The sequence below is a fragment of the Camelina sativa genome, chromosome 15 (genome assembly GCF_030686135.1).
Source record: "Camelina sativa cultivar CO46 ecotype springtype chromosome 15, ASM3068613v1".
In the NCBI taxonomy this organism is placed as follows: Eukaryota; Viridiplantae; Streptophyta; class Magnoliopsida; order Brassicales; family Brassicaceae; genus Camelina; species Camelina sativa.
The window spans coordinates 2,828,104-2,845,334 of NC_141894.1; the positions used below are offsets into that span (position 1 = coordinate 2,828,104).

At 37.3% G+C, this 17,231-nt stretch overlaps 4 protein-coding genes and 1 long non-coding RNA gene across 5 annotated transcripts; 4 read left to right on the plus strand and 1 right to left on the minus strand.

The window, feature by feature from the left end:
- Nucleotides 1-27: 27 nt before the first annotated feature.
- Nucleotides 28-2,686, minus strand: LOC104744861 (lipoamide acyltransferase component of branched-chain alpha-keto acid dehydrogenase complex, mitochondrial). The gene is made up of 7 exons (XM_010465972.3): nucleotides 2,197-2,686; nucleotides 1,927-2,073; nucleotides 1,690-1,815; nucleotides 1,086-1,435; nucleotides 756-1,003; nucleotides 352-668; nucleotides 28-269 (listed from the first exon to the last, which is right to left on the minus strand). Exons 1-7 carry the CDS (start codon nucleotides 2,344-2,346, stop codon nucleotides 156-158), a joined length of 1,452 nt encoding a protein of 483 aa, XP_010464274.1. The 5' UTR covers nucleotides 2,347-2,686; the 3' UTR covers nucleotides 28-155.
- A 689-nt stretch (nucleotides 2,687-3,375) lies between these two features.
- Nucleotides 3,376-8,078, plus strand: LOC104744862 (peroxisomal fatty acid beta-oxidation multifunctional protein MFP2). Its single transcript, XM_010465974.3, has 18 exons — nucleotides 3,376-3,768; nucleotides 3,971-4,042; nucleotides 4,117-4,182; nucleotides 4,286-4,342; nucleotides 4,430-4,497; nucleotides 4,621-4,702; nucleotides 4,889-4,944; nucleotides 5,027-5,329; nucleotides 5,431-5,517; nucleotides 5,651-5,825; nucleotides 5,900-6,021; nucleotides 6,105-6,268; nucleotides 6,377-6,631; nucleotides 6,714-6,835; nucleotides 6,917-7,038; nucleotides 7,137-7,285; nucleotides 7,383-7,521; nucleotides 7,768-8,078. Exons 1-18 carry the CDS (start codon nucleotides 3,666-3,668, stop codon nucleotides 7,801-7,803), a joined length of 2,178 nt encoding a protein of 725 aa, XP_010464276.1. The 5' UTR covers nucleotides 3,376-3,665; the 3' UTR covers nucleotides 7,804-8,078.
- Nucleotides 8,079-10,270: 2,192 nt separating this feature from the next.
- On the plus strand, nucleotides 10,271-13,806 carry LOC104744863 (uncharacterized). The gene is made up of 3 exons (XR_760678.3): nucleotides 10,271-10,849; nucleotides 11,537-11,605; nucleotides 13,478-13,806. It is a non-coding gene; the product is annotated as an uncharacterized LOC104744863 (long non-coding RNA).
- A 42-nt stretch (nucleotides 13,807-13,848) lies between these two features.
- LOC147926223 (uncharacterized) lies at nucleotides 13,849-15,364 on the plus strand. The gene is made up of 2 exons (XM_087488522.1): nucleotides 13,849-14,669; nucleotides 14,795-15,364. Exons 1-2 carry the CDS (start codon nucleotides 13,934-13,936, stop codon nucleotides 15,244-15,246), a joined length of 1,188 nt encoding a protein of 395 aa, XP_087344648.1. The 5' UTR covers nucleotides 13,849-13,933; the 3' UTR covers nucleotides 15,247-15,364.
- A 108-nt stretch (nucleotides 15,365-15,472) lies between these two features.
- Nucleotides 15,473-16,905, plus strand: LOC104744864 (uncharacterized). The gene has a single exon (XM_010465976.3). It carries the CDS (start codon nucleotides 15,617-15,619, stop codon nucleotides 16,745-16,747), a length of 1,131 nt encoding a protein of 376 aa, XP_010464278.1. The 5' UTR covers nucleotides 15,473-15,616; the 3' UTR covers nucleotides 16,748-16,905.
- The last annotated feature ends 326 nt before the right edge of the window (nucleotides 16,906-17,231 follow it).

The following is a 17,231-nucleotide window of genomic DNA, read 5'->3' on the forward strand; positions in this document are numbered from 1 at the left end:
AGTTTTGTGTTGATCGCTGTGGAGGTATTTTAGATATGAATTTTTATTACTTTTGTTTAGTTTACAGGTCATGATCTTATTCGAAGATGAAGATTCATACAACTGTGTCATTCATTCATAATGATTCACAAATAAACATGAACCTCTTTCCTTCTTTATCTCATTTGAAGCATCAGCAACTCTGGTTTCTCTATGTACTCTTTCCACTGGCAGCAAAACCGAGCTACCGTTGCTCCATCTAGTACTCTATGATCCGCAGCAATGTTAACCTGAATCATAACCAGAGACTTTGGTTATTAAAAACAGTTCTTGTAACTGAGAAATGGTGAACAAGATAAAAAAAGCTTTAACCATCATTATTGATGCAGGATAAACAGTTCCTTCTTGTGAGAATTTTGGAACTTTCTCGATCCTTCCAAGAGCGATGATTGCAACTTCCGGTAAGTTTAGAAGAGGGGATCCGAATTTCCCACCGATTGCTCCAATGTTACTCAGAGTTATGGTTCCACCGGTTACATCCTCGGGGTTAAGTTTGTTGTTTGTCGCCAAATGTTGTAACCGTGACAGCTCTTTGGTAATCTCTAGCAGAGATAATGACTGAACATTCTTTATATTAGGAACAACAAGGCCATGTTCAGTGGCCATTGCAACTCCAATGTTATGTGATCCTGCAATAAACCAATAATATATCTTTATCTATAATCCAAGGATTTCAAACTCAATAAATCAAAACGACAAATAAGAAGTTCCTATACCTTTGAGAATGATCTCGAGAGATTCAGCGTTGAAGCAGCTATTCACTAAGGGATATTTGGCTAGAGCCATTGACAGTGACTTAATTAAAGTAGGAAGAAAAGTGTGTTTGATGGTGGAATCTGTATTGTTCTCTTTGAAGAATTGCTTAAGCTCCACAAGTGCGTCGCAGTTTATCTCTTCAACGAAATGAAAATGTGGTACACTTGTAGCCATAGTCATTGTCTTGACCATTGCTCGGTTGAATCCCCTGAGAGAACAAGGAAAACTTCAAGGGTTAATATAGTCACAGCCTCACAGGGATGAGTTAAATTAGCATGATAATAGCGTACCTTAGAGGAACTATTTTATCTTCAAAGTTACTCGCTATAGCAGAACCCGAGTCTCCTCCTACAACAGTATGCTCAGAAGAAACTGAATCTGTTACGAATCCTTTCTGGTCACCAAATCTAAGAACATCCTCTTTCAAAACCCTCCCATCTTTGCCAGTTCCAGTTATAACATTGATATCTATGCCAAGGTCTTTAGCAAGGTTACGAACAGCAGGTGTTGAGAGAGCTCCAACAACATTGTCTGTTTTCTGCTTTGAACCTCCCGGAATTACAATTTCTGGACTATCAGCGGTTACTAGAAGAGCATCCTGCGCATCTTCAACCGCCAGCCTAACCAGAGTCTCTCCAACCTTGCATCAATAGATTTTGCCACATATAAATACTTGTGATTGTAAAACATCTGATATATCTGATATTTCGGAAGCTTTAAACATATAAAAGATTAACATGTCAAAGTCGTTTAGCTGATAATCCACTATCACTTAGTTTCAAAGTTAGAATGAGTGTGACATACTTAATCTTAGTCTAACGCCATCAACTCTATGAACCTATATAAATTCGAAAAAATATCCATTTGTTTTGTTTCATGTTGTGAAGCTCTAACCTTAATAATGTCACCTGGAGAATGTGAAATGAGAGCCACTTTCCCCTTAAAACGACTAGTTATCTCTATTGTTGCTTTATCGCTTTGAACTTCACATAGTGGCTGAAACTCTTCAATAAGATCTCCCTGCAAAAAAAAGCAAACACACAAAAATGTCTGATTCATAACGAAACGAAACAGAACAATTGAACCAAAAAAAGAAAGAATGAAAGTTTGAGCGGAGAAACCAAGAGAGACCTCTTTCACAAACCACTTGAGAAGCTCACATTCAGCAATACCTTCCCCAGTTTGTGCTAGTGGCACATCAATTAGCCCTGCATTCGAATCTATGGCCATGGCTTCGTTCGAATACCAGCTTCTACTTCCTCCACACCATTTCATCAACTACCAAAAACATAACAAAAACTTGTTTTTGATTCTTTTTTTTGGTCCAAAAATTACCATAATAAATCCAAACATTCTTAGCAAACGAGTTTTCACAAAAATTGGTGTAAAGAAGAAACTTACAGTGAGAGGGTGAACAAAGAATGGGCGCGACGCCGGAGAAGAAGACGACTGAGAATGAAACTCCGGGACTCGAAACGGCGGAGCGCAAACAGAAGAAGAGCTGAATGAGCGGAGAAACCGATGGCTCCGCCAGATCCGTCGCGCGATCATCGTTGTTAACGGTTGGTTGGTCTTTCTTTGGTTAAAAAAAAAAAGGGAAATAGAAAAAGACAGATGAACGAACTGATGAGAGATCGTCTCTAAGAAGAACTTAAAAAGATAAATGTTACGTACGGTGTTTGTTCTGTTCGAGCATCGTCGGATTAAGACTAAAGTACTGACACAATTAACTACTATTGCCTATTGGTATTGGATTAGCGCAAAAGAAAATAAACAAACTATATATATCCGATTGGTTTATCTATGCCACATCAGCAATAATCTCGAAGAGGATCAACGGTACACGCGTATCCTCGTGTACATCAATCAATTTCAGAAGGCAAAAAAAAAACATACTATATATGAAAGTGATAAGAATGAAACACACGAGTTAAGCGATGATCTGAAGGAATAATCATTTTTTTATCGCTAAATCCCTAACAATATTATTTGGAAAGTGAGCCAACCCAAAATTTCACGTTTATATACATATACCCTCACGAGTCACGTCTTCTCTTTTCAGTTTTGCCAACCCTTTACTTTAACTTGTATGCCGACCTCGGAAAATTAGAAAAATATTCGTCGACGCTTTGTGAATGGTTGAAGCGGATAAATCTATCTGCGGATTATACCATTTTTATTTACTATTCATTATGTGTAGTCCGTAATAGTATGGTTTACAGAAAAACCAGAACCGCAGCCGCAGCGAATCAGACTAACAGAAACAAAATTGGCATAAAGTATAAAAATGGCGCAAGCTTATATAAGAAATAAATTTGGCATGATCGGACATATCAAAGAGATCCCACCAAAACAAAAATTGAATCGAAAATAGCATAGAAAAAAAAAAGAAAACACGTTTTGATGAGATATTTCTAATAAATTTGTATGTGAAGCTGTCAACTAAAATTTTACCGTGGTTCACAATTCCAAGTTTGGTTGTCACAGGACAATGACGACCAAACAAAACACACATTTTTTAGTACAAATTAAGCTAAGAATCCGCAGAGTCAAACATCAAATATTATCTCCTTAATTCGTGATTAATTAAATTCCATATATATATATACTAGTATAATCTTAGTACTATAATAAGTGAATAAGGAAAATAAAAATAAACCACTTATCGAAAACATTATCGAAGTACCGTTACGTTGAGGAGTGTGCCACTGGTACTATTACCACCATACTATTATTATTTAATCAGACGTCATCTCTTGCCCAATTTATAAATCTGATTTCTCACGTCTTCTCTCTTTTTCATTTTATTCCGGAGTTCTTATTTTTATTTTTGACTCGCAATCTCAACCTCAAACGAAGCTCGAAGAAGAATGGATTCACGAACCAAGGGGAAGACGGTGATGGAAGTTGGTAGCGATGGCGTTGCCGTCATCACACTCATCAATCCTCCTGTCAATTCCCTCTCTTTCGACGGTACTCCTCTCTCTGATTTCTTCCGTTTAATTTTATTTCTTTGATTTTTGATCTCATCATCATCATCAGATTCCCTTCTAGGTCAATTTTGTTTTATATGGTTTTTCGATTGATCTCGGAAATTGCAATTCAGCTTTCCAGATCGAACTTAAATGATCTGATTATGTGTGAATCCTGTGTGTGTGCTTGCTTTAATTTACAGTGCTATACAACCTCAAAAGTAATTACGAGGAGGCCTTGAGCAGGAATGATGTTAAAGCTATTGTTATCACGGGTATGTTCTCGATCGAGATCACGACTCTTCCACTTATTATGCAAATTTTGGAGATAATCTGATAAATGGTACAGGTGCAAAGGGGAAGTTCTCTGGTGGTTTTGATATATCTGGTTTTGGTGAAATTCAGAAGGGGACTAGTATGTTTACACTCTCTTTTTTTTGTTATCTTTGGTGATATTTACTTGCTTTTTATGTATTGATTTAGTAGGTAGTAATGTTTGCTTCTTTTTTTTTGCGCAGGGAAAGAGCCAAAGGTTGGATACATATCCATCGACATCCTCACCGACTTGCTTGAAGGTTGTCTATGTACTTAGTTAATTGATTTTGATGTAGTGGGGTTTTCTGATTATGTGTTTGCTGAGGGATCGATTTTTTTGGATTTAGCTGCAAGGAAGCCTTCTGTTGCTGCCATTGATGGGCTTGCCTTGGGAGGAGGGTTAGAACTTTCTATGGTACGAGTTTCTTATGCTATTCACTACCTTCCTGGATTATCATCTCGAGAATGTTGAGCCTGGTGATCTTTTTTCTTATTGAGAATGGGTGGTGATGCTGTTGTATGATTTTTTTTTTTGTAGGCTTGCCATGCAAGGATTTCAACTCCTGGTGCACAGTTAGGTTTACCCGAGCTGCAACTCGGTGTTATTCCTGGGTTTGGAGGTAGATATTCAACTTTGTTCATTCTAAGTGCTTAATGTTTGTCTTTCAGCTGTGTACGAGTTTTTATGAGATAGGAGTCATAAAATCTGACTCCTATCCTATGAACCATCATATGTTTTTATAAAATGAATCAAGTCACGTTCGTTTTTTTTTTTTGCCTAATTATGGTCCTTTGAATTGACACAGGAACGCAGCGTCTTCCGCGTCTTGTTGGTCTCACAAAAGCCCTTGAAATGATTTTGGTACGTAGGTGCCTTCTTTCTGTAATAGTGTTAGTCTTCTTTGGTTCAAATGTAACGACATTTCTTTTGTTGAAACATGTAGACATCTAAGCCAGTTAGAGCTGAGGAAGGTCATTCGTTGGGTCTTATTGATGCTGTGGTGCCATCTGCCGAGTTATTAACCACCGCTCGTCGTTGGGCCCTTGACATAGTTGAGAGGAGAAAACCATGGATTTCTAGTGTTTTGAAGACTGACAAGTTACCTCCTCTTGGAGAGGCAAGGGAGATACTGAAGTTTGCCAGAGGACAGACACGCAAGCAAGCCCCCAATATGAAACACCCCTTAATGTGCCTTGACGCTCTTGAAACGGGTATTGTTTCTGGTCCAAGGGCTGGTTTAGAAAAGGTATATTATCTATCTTTCAATCGCTCTGTTAAATGTTCTATTTGACCTTTCCCCCCCAGACTATTGACCCGTACGAGTTTTCACCACATTGTTACGTACAGGAGGCTGAAGTCGGCTCTCAAGTGATCAGCCTTGATACCACCAAAGGCTTGATCCACGTATTCTTTTCTCAGCGAGGAACTGTAAAGGTCAGTGTTTATGCAGTCATGTAATTTGGACATATGTACCACTATGCGTCTTTTTGTCTTCTTTAAAAGATGTTAACTAATAGCATGAAAGCTTTCCCTCTTTCTGATTGCTTCCAATCTATCGTATGGGCAGGTTCCTGGAGTTACTGATCGTGGGTTGATACCTAGGAAGATAAAGAAGGTAGCCATAATTGGAGGCGGGTTAATGGGGTCTGGAATTGCCACCGCATTGATCCTAAGTAACTATCCAGTGATTCTCAAGGAGGTAAATGAGAAGTTCCTGGAGGCGGGAATTGGCAGAGTTAAAGGTGGGAATGGATTATTGTATTGCTATTCAATGAACTAGAATAGCTTGATCTGACTAATTTCATAATTTGATCAGCCAATCTCCAGAGTCGTGTAAGGAAAGGAAGCATGTCTAAGGAAAAGTTTGAGAAAACCATGTCCCTCCTCAAGGGTTCTCTTGATTATGAGAGCTTTAGGGATGTGGACATGGTCATTGAGGTAATAATGAACAAAACCAAGCTGAAGGTTGTTTTTATGGGGTTATATGATATAAGTGATTTGATTTTTTGTTTCTTGAACAGGCTGTTATTGAAAATATATCTTTGAAGCAACAAATTTTTGCTGATCTGGAGAAGTACTGTCCTCAGCATTGTATCCTCGCTAGCAACACATCTACCATTGACTTGAACAAAATTGGGGAGCGGACTAAGTCTCAGGATAGAATCGTTGGAGCACATTTTTTCAGGTGACTGACTACATATCCTTTGGAGTTTAGATGAATTTCAGGGAAAATTTTATGCCCAGAGTGGTTTTGCTCATTCTACACAAATCATGTGTATTCTTCCTCATGCAGTCCAGCACATGTCATGCCACTACTTGAAATAGTTCGGACCAATCATACCTCTGCCCAAGTAATTGTGGACCTGTTAGATGTTGGGAAGAAGATTAAGAAAACACCAGTCGTGGTGGGAAACTGCACAGGGTTTGCAGTGAATAGAATGTTCTTCCCTTACACACAGGCAGCTATGTTCCTGGTTGAGCGTGGAGCAGATCCATATCTAATCGACAGTGCAGTCAGCAAGTTTGGGATGCCAATGGGTCCCTTCAGGTATATATCGCATTGAAAAGCTCCATGTCATTTACATGCACCAGATTTTAACTATACTTTTGTTACTTATCTGAACGAGCAGATTGTGTGACCTGGTTGGATTTGGTGTGGCGATTGCAACTGCAACACAATTCATTGAGAACTTCCCAGAACGGACATACAAATCAATGATTATCCCACTTATGCAAGAGGACAAGAGAGCTGGTATGTCTGAAACGAGAGCTAGCCAATGTTTATCGATTCAACATTTCTTCTAAATTATGTGGTATTTCCTGTTGAATTCAGGTGAAGCCACTCGTAAAGGTTTCTATTTGTATGACGATAAGCGCAAGGCTAAACCTGATCCTGAGTTAAAGAAATATATCGAAAAGGCAAGGAGCATGTCTGGAGCAAATGTTGACCCTAAGGTATCTCTCTGTCTAAAAATCAAGTAACGTTCGTCTTTTGAGTTTGAGAGGATCTTGCTGTTCTTTTTCCCACTCTGACTGGTTGTTGTGTAATGCAGTTGGTGAAACTGTCGGAGAAGGAAATAATTGAAATGACGTTTTTCCCAGTAGTAAATGAGGCGTGCAGGGTTTTCGCTGAAGGTATTGCAGTCAAAGCAGCAGACCTTGACATTGCTGCCATATTTGGAATGGGTTTTCCACCTTACAGGTCAGTGTTTTCATCAAATACATGTTGCAACTCTGATATCCTTATCAAATTCTCTTTTGCCCATTTTGGTTTCAAATCTAAATCTCTTGTGAAACAGAGGAGGAATCATGTTCTGGGCTGATTCCATAGGATCGAAATACATTTACTCGAGGCTAGATGAGTGGTCGAAGACTTATGGTGATTTCTTCAAGCCTTGTGCTTTTTTGGCTGAAAGGGGATCTAAAGGAGCTCCTCTGGTGAGTATTTTTCTTTGCTCTTCTTCCTTTCTTTTTGTTTGGCTCCTATTTTTCAGTGTTGTGCGCTTGTCTATGGGGCAGTTGTTTTAAACACAATCTATATCAGCTTGGTTTATATTACATGACCATTCCTTAATCAAGTCGACATAGTGACAAGACTATTAATCTAATCTTGTCCAATTGCTCCTCATAGTTGAATCTATTGTAACTCAGATTCTTATTGTTACAATTCCATTTGTGTTGCAGAGCGCTCCCGTGGAGCAAGCGAGATCGCGGTTGTAAGGTCAGCGTTTCAACGGAGCCACTTCTGCATTACTGCATCTACTCTGTGTTTTCTTTATGTCCACATTTTTACTTAGCCGGAAAAGTTGGGATATTGTGGCCACAGAAGCCGCCTTTAAAATAAAGTCTCATCTCAGACAGATGAATCTGGGAGAAAGTTAGGGATTAAGTTGGAGAATCAAATAAGGTTTACTATGTTGTGCTTGGTCAGATACATTTTGTTAAAGTTCTATGATTTATTTATTGATAAATGTCATATGACACTGTTAAAATAAGTTATAGTGAACTTGTGAGGATAAGCAAAGAAGCAATTCGTAATAATTAAAACATGACAGAATTGGAGAAAGATAAGACATAAGACAAAGACATGTATTTAAGTTTAGAAAAGACACTGAATACTCAAATTTTGGACCACTTTTTGTTTTTCTCTACGGCTCTCTCCTTATCGGTACGTCACATCTCCGTTTTTCAACTTTTTCTACTTGGAAATCAGTTAAAACATTTTGGTTCATCGATTGATTGTTCATATGTGCATTCTCAAGGATCTGGTTTTCATATCTATAAATAGATCTATGATAAATGGATATATAATGAATTATCTAATCTATATCGTGCCAAAAGGTGGAGTTTCCGAGTTCGTTTTACGAATAGTGTGATTCAGTTAAATTAGCTACGTTTGCTTACTAAAGGTTATTAGATTTTTGAGTAGCTTCGACATCACACAATCGTTTATACAAGTAATAACCAGTTTGACGAGTATTAGGAACGATCCATCCATTGATCCATAATTAACACAAATGACAAAATGCTCTCACATTCACATAAAATAGAACTCGCTCTGTTTTGGGATTTAGTAGTATCGTTTATATTAATTCTAGGGTTAATTATAAATTGAATACAAAAAAAGAAAGAAAAAGAGAATAAGTTTGTTAATATAGTAAATGATTTTGTTTGCATGGTTGGGGCCCTATAAGAAGGAAGACGGTGAATTTTCATAATTAACAAAACCAAAGGATAAGTGATATTTAATACACTAACATGGGACCGGATTATTTATAAAAATGACTAACATGGGAAACAACTAGGGTATTTGCAATAGTAAATGTATTTGTTTTTTTTTTGTTTGTGAACAATTAATGTTTATTGATGTTAACCCCAACTACTACTAGTATTTTATTATGAATAAACCTCAATGATGAGGGAAATCGACGACCAACAATAACATGGTCATACAACTTTTATTTTCCGTATCATCGATTTAACAAAACACCATTGTAGTAGTAATGAAATAACACCACAGAATAATCCAATAAAAGTTAACCCTACTAATAATCAAAGTGGTAATCTTGTAGAACGGTCACTTAAACCCATGTAGTTAGTGTTTCCATAAAGGCTAAACAATGGTTAGAAAGACACGTGGACATCGGGGGTTGATAATGGACCATTGGACCCCCAAAAAAAAGAGAGAGATTAGTGAATTGGAAACACAAAACAAGTTAACAATGGTTAGAAAGACACGTGGACATCGGGGGTTGATAATGGACCATTGGACCCCAAAAAAAAGAGAGAGATTAGTGAATTGGAAACACAAAACAAGTTAAGTTATACATCCTCCGTTTCAATATATAAGATGTTTTGACCTCTTTTTTTGTTTCAAAATATAAGATGTCTTGTAACTTTTCATGCAAATTTTAATATATACTCTCTCCGATTCAAAATATAGGATGTTTAAGGTAAAACACACATATTAAAATAGTTTACTTTTCTTTTAAAAAGTATTATATATATTTAAATTAAAAAAGATTCAACCAATAGTAAAGAAGACTCAACCAATAGTAAAGAAGACTGCAGAAATAATGATTACAGATTATTAAATATATATTAAAATTTGCATGAAAAGTTACAAGACATCTTATATTTTGAAACAAAAAAAAGAGGTCAAAACATCTTATATATTGAAACGGAGGAAGTATTTAATAATCTGTAATCATTATTTCTGCAGTCTTCTTTATTATTGGTTGAATCTTTTTTAATTTAAATATATATAATACTTTAAAAAAAAAGTAAACTATCTTAATATGTGTGTTTTACCTTAAACATCCTATATTTTGAATCGGAAGTACTAAAGATCTATAACAAAAAAACAAAGCAAAGAAATAAAAAGAGAGAGAGGTCGAGAGAGAGTACAGGTCAGAACTCCCACGTGCACTTGGGGAACTCAACAACGTCTTTCTCTTTCTCCCTACTACAAAGTACAAACTCTCTCACACACACACCTCTCTCTCTCTCTCTCAACCCTTTCATCTCACTCAACTCACAACAAGTCACCTCTCTCTCTCTCTCTAGAAGAAGCTAAAATCTAGATTCGTCCTCCTTCATTAAGATAGATACCGTGAACGGTGAACCACACACAGAAACAGAGGAAACAAGAAAGAACATCAGGGCATGATTATCGGAGATTTTTAGTGGGGTTGTTAGATTTTTGGTAGGTTAAAAATAAATCAAAAGTAAAGAAAATACAGTAGAGACTCTCTTATATTACATACCGAAATTAATCTTAAGAGACGCAACGTGTCCATTTATTATTGGTCCAAGAAAATAATAAAGAAGGGAATAAATTTTTTTTTTCCCGACAGACTTCTCTTTCTCTTTCTTTCTTTCTTTTTCTCTTTCTCTCTTTCTCTCTTTCTCTCCCGATCAAAGTGTCGATCCGCCAAAGGAAGAGCTGGTTTAATCGGAGGCTATAGAATCTGTGGAGTTTTGGGTCGGAGGCGTGTTGAATCGGCGGAGATGTTATCGGAGGCGACGGTCTCTCTTTCTCTCTTTCTCTCCCGATCAAAGTGTCGATCCGCCAAAGGAAGAGCTGGTTTAATCGGAGGCTATAGAATCTGTGGAGTTTTGGGTCGGAGGCGTGTTGAATCGGCGGAGATGTTATCGGAGGCGACGGTAGCGGTGGCGATTTGAATCGTCGTGGAGATTGTAGCGGTGGCGAATTGACGGAGTATGCAATGCAATCGGAACACCAACAATCAATTCGATTGAGAGGGTAAGTTTATCAGGGCATTAGTATGATTTTAGGTAAACTGTTAGGTTGATTTGATTTTGTTTGCTTGAAATTAGGGTTCTTTGTTCTTTGTTCGAAAATTAGGGTTCTTGGTGTGTTATTCGATCTGCTTTAAACGGATTAGGATTTTTGGTGTTATTGTTTTCCGATTTTGTCTGTTTATGTTTAGTTCTTGGTGGCTTTGTGTTTTTTAACCGATTGACAAGTGATGCTTTAAAGGGATAGGGTTCTTGGTGTGCATGTGTTCCGATTAGGTCTGTTTGTGTTTAGTTTTTGGAGTGTTTGTGTTTGTGTACCGATTGATAAGTGATGGTTTAAGAGATTAGGGTTCTTGAGAACCATGTGTTCCGATTTGAGAACAATTTTTTTTAGTTTATGGTGTGTTTGTGTTTGTGTACTGATTGATAAGTGATGCTTTAAAGAGATGTTTAAACATGAATGTTCTTGTTATATGTTGTGTTTGTTCGATTTTGGTTGTAAAAACAAAGTACATTGTTCTTTAATGAGTGAAAACAAAGTATATTGTTCTTGTTTGAATTTGGTTGTAGTTTTATCCACTCCTTGTTTGATATTCATTGTAATTTACTTATTAACGAAATGTGTGTGTCTTTTTTGAGTGATATTCATTGTTCTTTAATGAGTGATATATGTGTGTCTTTTTTTTTTGAGGTCAAATGGGCAAAACTGATCTTGATGGCTGGATGCTAGTTAAAGAGTGTGAGTCGGCCATGGAGAAAGGTAATTGTCATCCTCTTCTTTCTTCATTTATTTAATGCTAATTAAAGTATGATAGTGAGTCATTGATGTTTGTTGGTTGTGATAAATGTGGTTAGTACTTGTTAGTGTAGGTATTAGTCTAGTCAATCATTATTGATGTTATTATTTGGAGTGTGTGTGAGTTGGTTGTGAAGATGTTTAATGTTTGGTTGTTGTAGTTTAGGGATGACTTAACTACAAAATTTAAACCAACTAGTTGTAAAAGTAAAAATAACTTACACCTTATAAATTCATTGTCTTCCTCTTCATAGTAAACTCGCAAATGAATCTCTTCATTCATAGTCTCTTTATTCTTTATTCTCTTTGAAACTCGCAAATGAACCAACTAGTCTCTTTGAATCTCTTTTATCTCCTTTAACACCTTTGAATCTTCGTTCATAGTCTTCCTTATAAACTCGCAAATGAATCTCTTCTAAACCTGGCTCAACACCTTTCAATCTCGTTCATAGTCTTTCTTATAAACTCCTTTGAATCTTTTTATTCTCCTTCAACCCCTGTGATATGGATTCTGACGAGTACATGAATCCATATCATCCCTCCTCTAGCTATATGAATCTGTTACAAACTCAGCTTGAAACTCAAAACCTTGAATACAGTCCTTCTCTAAGTCCATGTTCTGAAACTCCATCTGAACCTGCATCACCTCAAGAAAGCCGCAAGACAAGGCATGCTTGGTTACCAACTGATGATAAGATGCTTGTCTCTGGTTGGCTCAACACCAGCAAGGATCCAGTAACTTCTAATCAGCAAAGACTCGGTGCCTTTTGGGGAAGGATTGCGGACTATGTTGCAAAGTGTCCAAATGCTGTAGGTCGGCCAAAGAGGGAGGCTAGTCATTGTAAGCAGAGGTGGGGGAGGATCAATGACTTGGTGTGCAAGTTTGTTGGTTGTTACGAGGCTGCTACAAGAGAGAAGTCGAGTGGGCAGAGTGAAGATGACGTGATGAAGGTAGCACACGAAATAATCTCCAATGATCAAGGACATCGGTTTACCTTGGAGCATGCTTGGCGAGACTTAAGGTATGATCAAAAATGGTGTGCATCCATAGCTACTAAAGGCAATGGAGTGAAGAGGGGAAGGGAGGATGCACATCCGGTGAATGACATCGATGGATCACAGCCACGTCCTCCTGGTGTTAAGGCTGCAAAGGGGAAGTCGAAAAAGAGCACTAGTATACAACCGGATGTGGAGGAAGATGGGAAAGCTTTCTTGGAGTTTCAGTTGGAACGTGTAGAGAGGATGTATGATATGAAATAGAAAGATTTTGCCTTGAAAGAGAAAGAGTTCGCTATGAAGAAGGAGCATATGAAGCATGTTATGCTTGATAATCTGATTGCTAAGAAGGATTCACTATCTGAATCCGAGAAAGCTCTTAAGGACAAGCTAATTGATGACATGATGTCATCAGGTTGAATCCGAATTATGCTTCTGTTTTTAGTGTTCTAAATATTTGGTTGTGTTCGAATATTGTTGTGTTCTAAATATGTTTGTGTTTTTTGTGTTCTAAGTATTTGGTTGTAATCCGACAAGCTTGTGTTTTTCTTTTTGTAATCGGACAAGCTTTATGTAATCCAAGTGTTTATTGTTTAAGTGTGTTTCTTGTTTTACTTAGTTTATGTTTCAGTTTTGTTTTACTTAGTTGATGTTTCAGTTTTGTTTTACTTAGTTGATGTTTCAGTTTTGTTTTACTTAGTTGATGTTTCAGTTTTGTTTTACTCAGTTTATGTTTCAGTTTTGTTTTACTTAGTTTATGTTTCAGTTTTGTTTGTGTCTTTGATTCTGTTTTATTTGTGTTTTGATTCAGTTTTGTTAGTGTTTGTGTTTTTGTTTCAGTGACAAGATGACAGCATGAACCGGAATCAAGTGATGAAGTCCCGTGACACCAAAAGAACAACAAGCTGTAAGCAAAAAGCAAATGTGACACCAAAAGAAGGAATCAAGTGATGAAGTCGGTCAAGATTATATACTTTCACCACATGTTTTCATCCCCGTGACACCATGTGAAAAGCAATAGGATTCACTTTTGTATAATTATGTACTTTCACCACATGTTTTTACAAGGGTTTTTGTATTTTTGTACATCTACCACATGTTATCTTTTCATTTAAGACCACAAATTGTATTCAAACTTTTCTATCCACATATTTATAGTTTTGTAGTCACCAAAATTTCCTATATATATGTCGAGCACTAGCACACAAAATATTCACACCAAACCAATAAAAACACAACTCCATCTCTAAATTCTAAACACCAAAACACTTTTCTTTTATTTCCAAAACCTCCAAAATGGCTTCTTCTTCTTCCCATAATGATGATGTTGATGATATACTTGATGAATGTTTTAATCAAACATGCGATCAAATCACCAATTATGTATGGGAAAATCTTCTTACTCCACCAATCCAAAATCAACCACCACCTAAACCAAGAAAAAAGCGAATTCACATTAAAAGAAATCGAGAAGTCGGTCATGACCACTTGTGGAATGATTATTTCAGTGATGATCCTACTTACCCTCACAATATTTTTCGTCGCCGTTTTAGAATGAACAAGCCATTATTCATGCGTATTGTGGATAAGCTTGCAAATGAAGTTCCCTATTTTCAACAAAGAAGAGATGCTACCGGAAGGTTGGGTCTGTCTACATTGCAGAAGTGTACAGCAGCAATTCGTATGATGGCATATGGTTCTGCAGCTGATGCGTTTGACGAATACCTCCGACTTTCTCCAAACGTGGCGCTAGCATGCTTGGACAAATTTACAGATTCAGTCGTAAATTTATTTGGAGATGAGTACTTGAGAAGACTCACACCCGCAGATCTTCAAAGACTACTCGACGTTGGCGAGTATCGCGGATTTCCCGGCATGATAGGAAGCATCGATTGTATGCATTGGGAGTGGAAGAATTGTCCTACCGCATGGAAAGGTCAATACACCCGCGGAACAGGAAAGCCCACAATTGTTTTAGAGGCGGTGGCTTCGTATGATCTCTGGATCTGGCATGCTTTCTTTGGACTACCAGGTACATTAAACGATATCAATATTTTGACCGATCTCCAGTCTTTGATGATATTTTGCATGGTCGAGCTCCTAAAGTGAAATACACTGTCAACGGCCATGAGTATAAATTGGCTTACTATCTGACAGATGGTATTTATCCAAAATGGGCTACTTTTATCCAATCTATTCCACTGCCACAAACTCCAAAAGACGCTTTATTTGCGAGACAACAAGAAGCTGTGCGTAAAGATGTAGAGCGTGCTTTTGGAGTTTTGCAGGCTCGATTTGCCATAGTCAAAAACTCGGCTCTTATTTGGGATATAGAAAAAATTGGGAAAATAATGAGAGCGTGTATCATACTGCACAATATGATAGTAGAGGACGAACGAAATGGGTTCAATCTGTTTGATCAAACTGAATTCACACAAAGGGAGTCAAGTGCTTCAGAAGTTGACTACACGCTTCCAACACCCATGCCTTCATGTGTCGCTACTATGCTCAAAAATCGAAAGGATGTTCGTGATAAAGAAAAAAATAAATGCTTGCAAGATGATTTGATTGAGAATATTTGGGCAAAATTTGGAGCAAATCAGTATTAAAATTAATCATTCTCTCCATTTATAAATTGCACTTCTGTTGTAATATGTATTAATGTTTTTATTATATTTTGTATATTTGAAAATTAATTAAAATGCATTATTTTCTAATTTAATAAAATCTTAAATGTTTACACATTTATACCATTTCTATTCTAATTAAAATTTAAAAGTTTTAAAAAATAAGATACCCAAAATAAGAATCTACCAATAAATAAGAAAATTTTATCTAAGAGATCATGAGTTCTTATCTTTTTAAAAACATACAATTAATTCATATTAAATTTAACAACCCCTACTAATATACTACCAATAAACTTGCTCTCACGATCTTGATTCTTATATTTCTTCTTTACTTATTTACTTTATTGCAATGGTGGAGCTCAAAGATCAAGACATGGGAGAAGGTATGCAATGCGTAACACATCCTTACACAAAGAACCCAGGTGGTATCTGTGCACTCTGTCTCCAGGAAAAGCTTGGTAAGCTCGTTACTTCCTCTTTCCCTGTTCCAAAACCAAACCACCTCTCTTCTTCTTCTCCTCCTCCTCCTAAATCTTTCAGTCCTTCCACTACATCTCTCGCTCTGTCTCTCTCATCTGGAAGTAACGGAAGAGACTCCACAAACAACAACAATCTCCCGTTTCTGCTTGCGAAGAAGAAGAAGAGTATGCTCGCAGCTTCATCTTCCTCCTCTTCTTCTTCCTCTTCGTCTTCTTCAGCTAATCTCATCTACAAGAGAAGTAAATCCACGGCTGCTGGTTACGGTGAGAGTTTCGGGCAAAGGAAACGAAGTGGGTTTTGGTCTTTTCTTCATCTCTACTCTTCGAAACATCAGATCAGCACCACCACCAAAAAAGTCGATAACTTTAGCCATTCAAGGAGGAACCAGAGAACAGAGACAGGAACAGAGTCATCATCTAAGAGGGTCGGTGGTGGTGGAGGCATTGATGTGATAGTTGAGGAAGAAGATGAGACTCCTGCCAAAGTGGTTTCAGAAACGCCAACGAATGGTATTGGTAATGGTGGTGGTGGTGGTTCGTCTTTTGGGAGGAAAGTGTTGAGATCTAGATCTGTTGGCTGTGGAAGTAGAAGCTTCTCTGGTGATTTCTTTGAGAGGATCTCTAATGGGTTTGGTGATTGTGCCTTGAGAAGGATTGAGTCACAGAGGGAAGCCACTAAGGTTATTAGTAATGGAGGTGGTGAAGCAGCGGATGCCATGAGTGAAATGGTCAAATGTGGTGGCATCTTTGGTGGGTTTATGATCATGACATCATCATCTTCTTCATCATCAACAACATCTTCATCGACGGTTGATCATCATCATCATCATCACAATCATAAGATGGGGAACAGAAGCTGGGGATGGGCTTTTGCTAGTCCAATGAGAGCCAAGGCTACTACTAATCATAGAGGTCGTACTATTACAGAGTCTTCAGCTGACAACAAGAACACATCTCCCAATTTGGACTCTATTCCTTCATTGTTGGCTTTGAAAAGCTAAAAAGAGAGAGAGAAATGCATTACTAAGTTCTTTAATTTTAGAGATTTTCATAATTTCATTCATGTGCTTTTAGTTAGGCTGTTCTTTGGTTCTTTGGACATTGGTTTGAATCTTTTGATTTCAATGAGTAATGTAATGTCATACTACTTTCTTGTTCATTTCTATGTTTGGCATCTTTGGTTATAGTCTGGTCATCATCATAAAGCTTGAAACCTTTCGGAAGAATGAGCTTAGGATACTTGCTGCTTTGTCTTATTCTTCTTCTATGATTATATATAAAATACACATTGTCTAATTCTCCCAAGACTATTTGTCTTGTGGTGTGTCACTGTGATGGTAAACCAGATGTGTTACTTATACTACTATTATAATAGTTCCAATACCCACTTGAAAAAAAGCAGTCAACAGGTTTTAGGGGTTTTAAGTTATTAAACGAGTGGCATCAAACGTCACATGCCTTTGCACATGCATTACGATGCCAATA

What these genes read in the sequence shown, in the direction of transcription:
- LOC104744861 (XM_010465972.3), bottom strand. Translation starts at nt 2,346, where the DNA reads ATGATCGCGCGACGGATCTGGCGGAGCCATCGGTTTCTCCGCTCATTC. An exon ending in CTCCAGGTGACATTATTAAG is followed by an intron (nt 1,436 to 1,689) that starts GTTAGAGCTTCA and finishes TATTGATGCAAG; the next exon opens with GTTGGAGAGACTCTGGTTAG. An exon ending in TCTCGAGATCATTCTCAAAG is followed by an intron (nt 669 to 755) that starts GTATAGGAACTT and finishes GGTTTATTGCAG; the next exon opens with GATCACATAACATTGGAGTT.
- LOC104744862 (XM_010465974.3), top strand. Translation starts at nt 3,666, where the DNA reads ATGGATTCACGAACCAAGGGGAAGACGGTGATGGAAGTTGGTAGCGAT. An exon ending in GAGGGTTAGAACTTTCTATG is followed by an intron (nt 4,498 to 4,620) that starts GTACGAGTTTCT and finishes TTTTTTTTGTAG; the next exon opens with GCTTGCCATGCAAGGATTTC. An exon ending in TGTTATTCCTGGGTTTGGAG is followed by an intron (nt 4,703 to 4,888) that starts GTAGATATTCAA and finishes GAATTGACACAG; the next exon opens with GAACGCAGCGTCTTCCGCGT.
- LOC147926223 (XM_087488522.1), top strand. Translation starts at nt 13,934, where the DNA reads ATGGCTTCTTCTTCTTCCCATAATGATGATGTTGATGATATACTTGAT. An exon ending in TGCTTTCTTTGGACTACCAG is followed by an intron (nt 14,670 to 14,794) that starts GTACATTAAACG and finishes ACTATCTGACAG; the next exon opens with ATGGTATTTATCCAAAATGG.
- LOC104744864 (XM_010465976.3), top strand. Translation starts at nt 15,617, where the DNA reads ATGGTGGAGCTCAAAGATCAAGACATGGGAGAAGGTATGCAATGCGTA.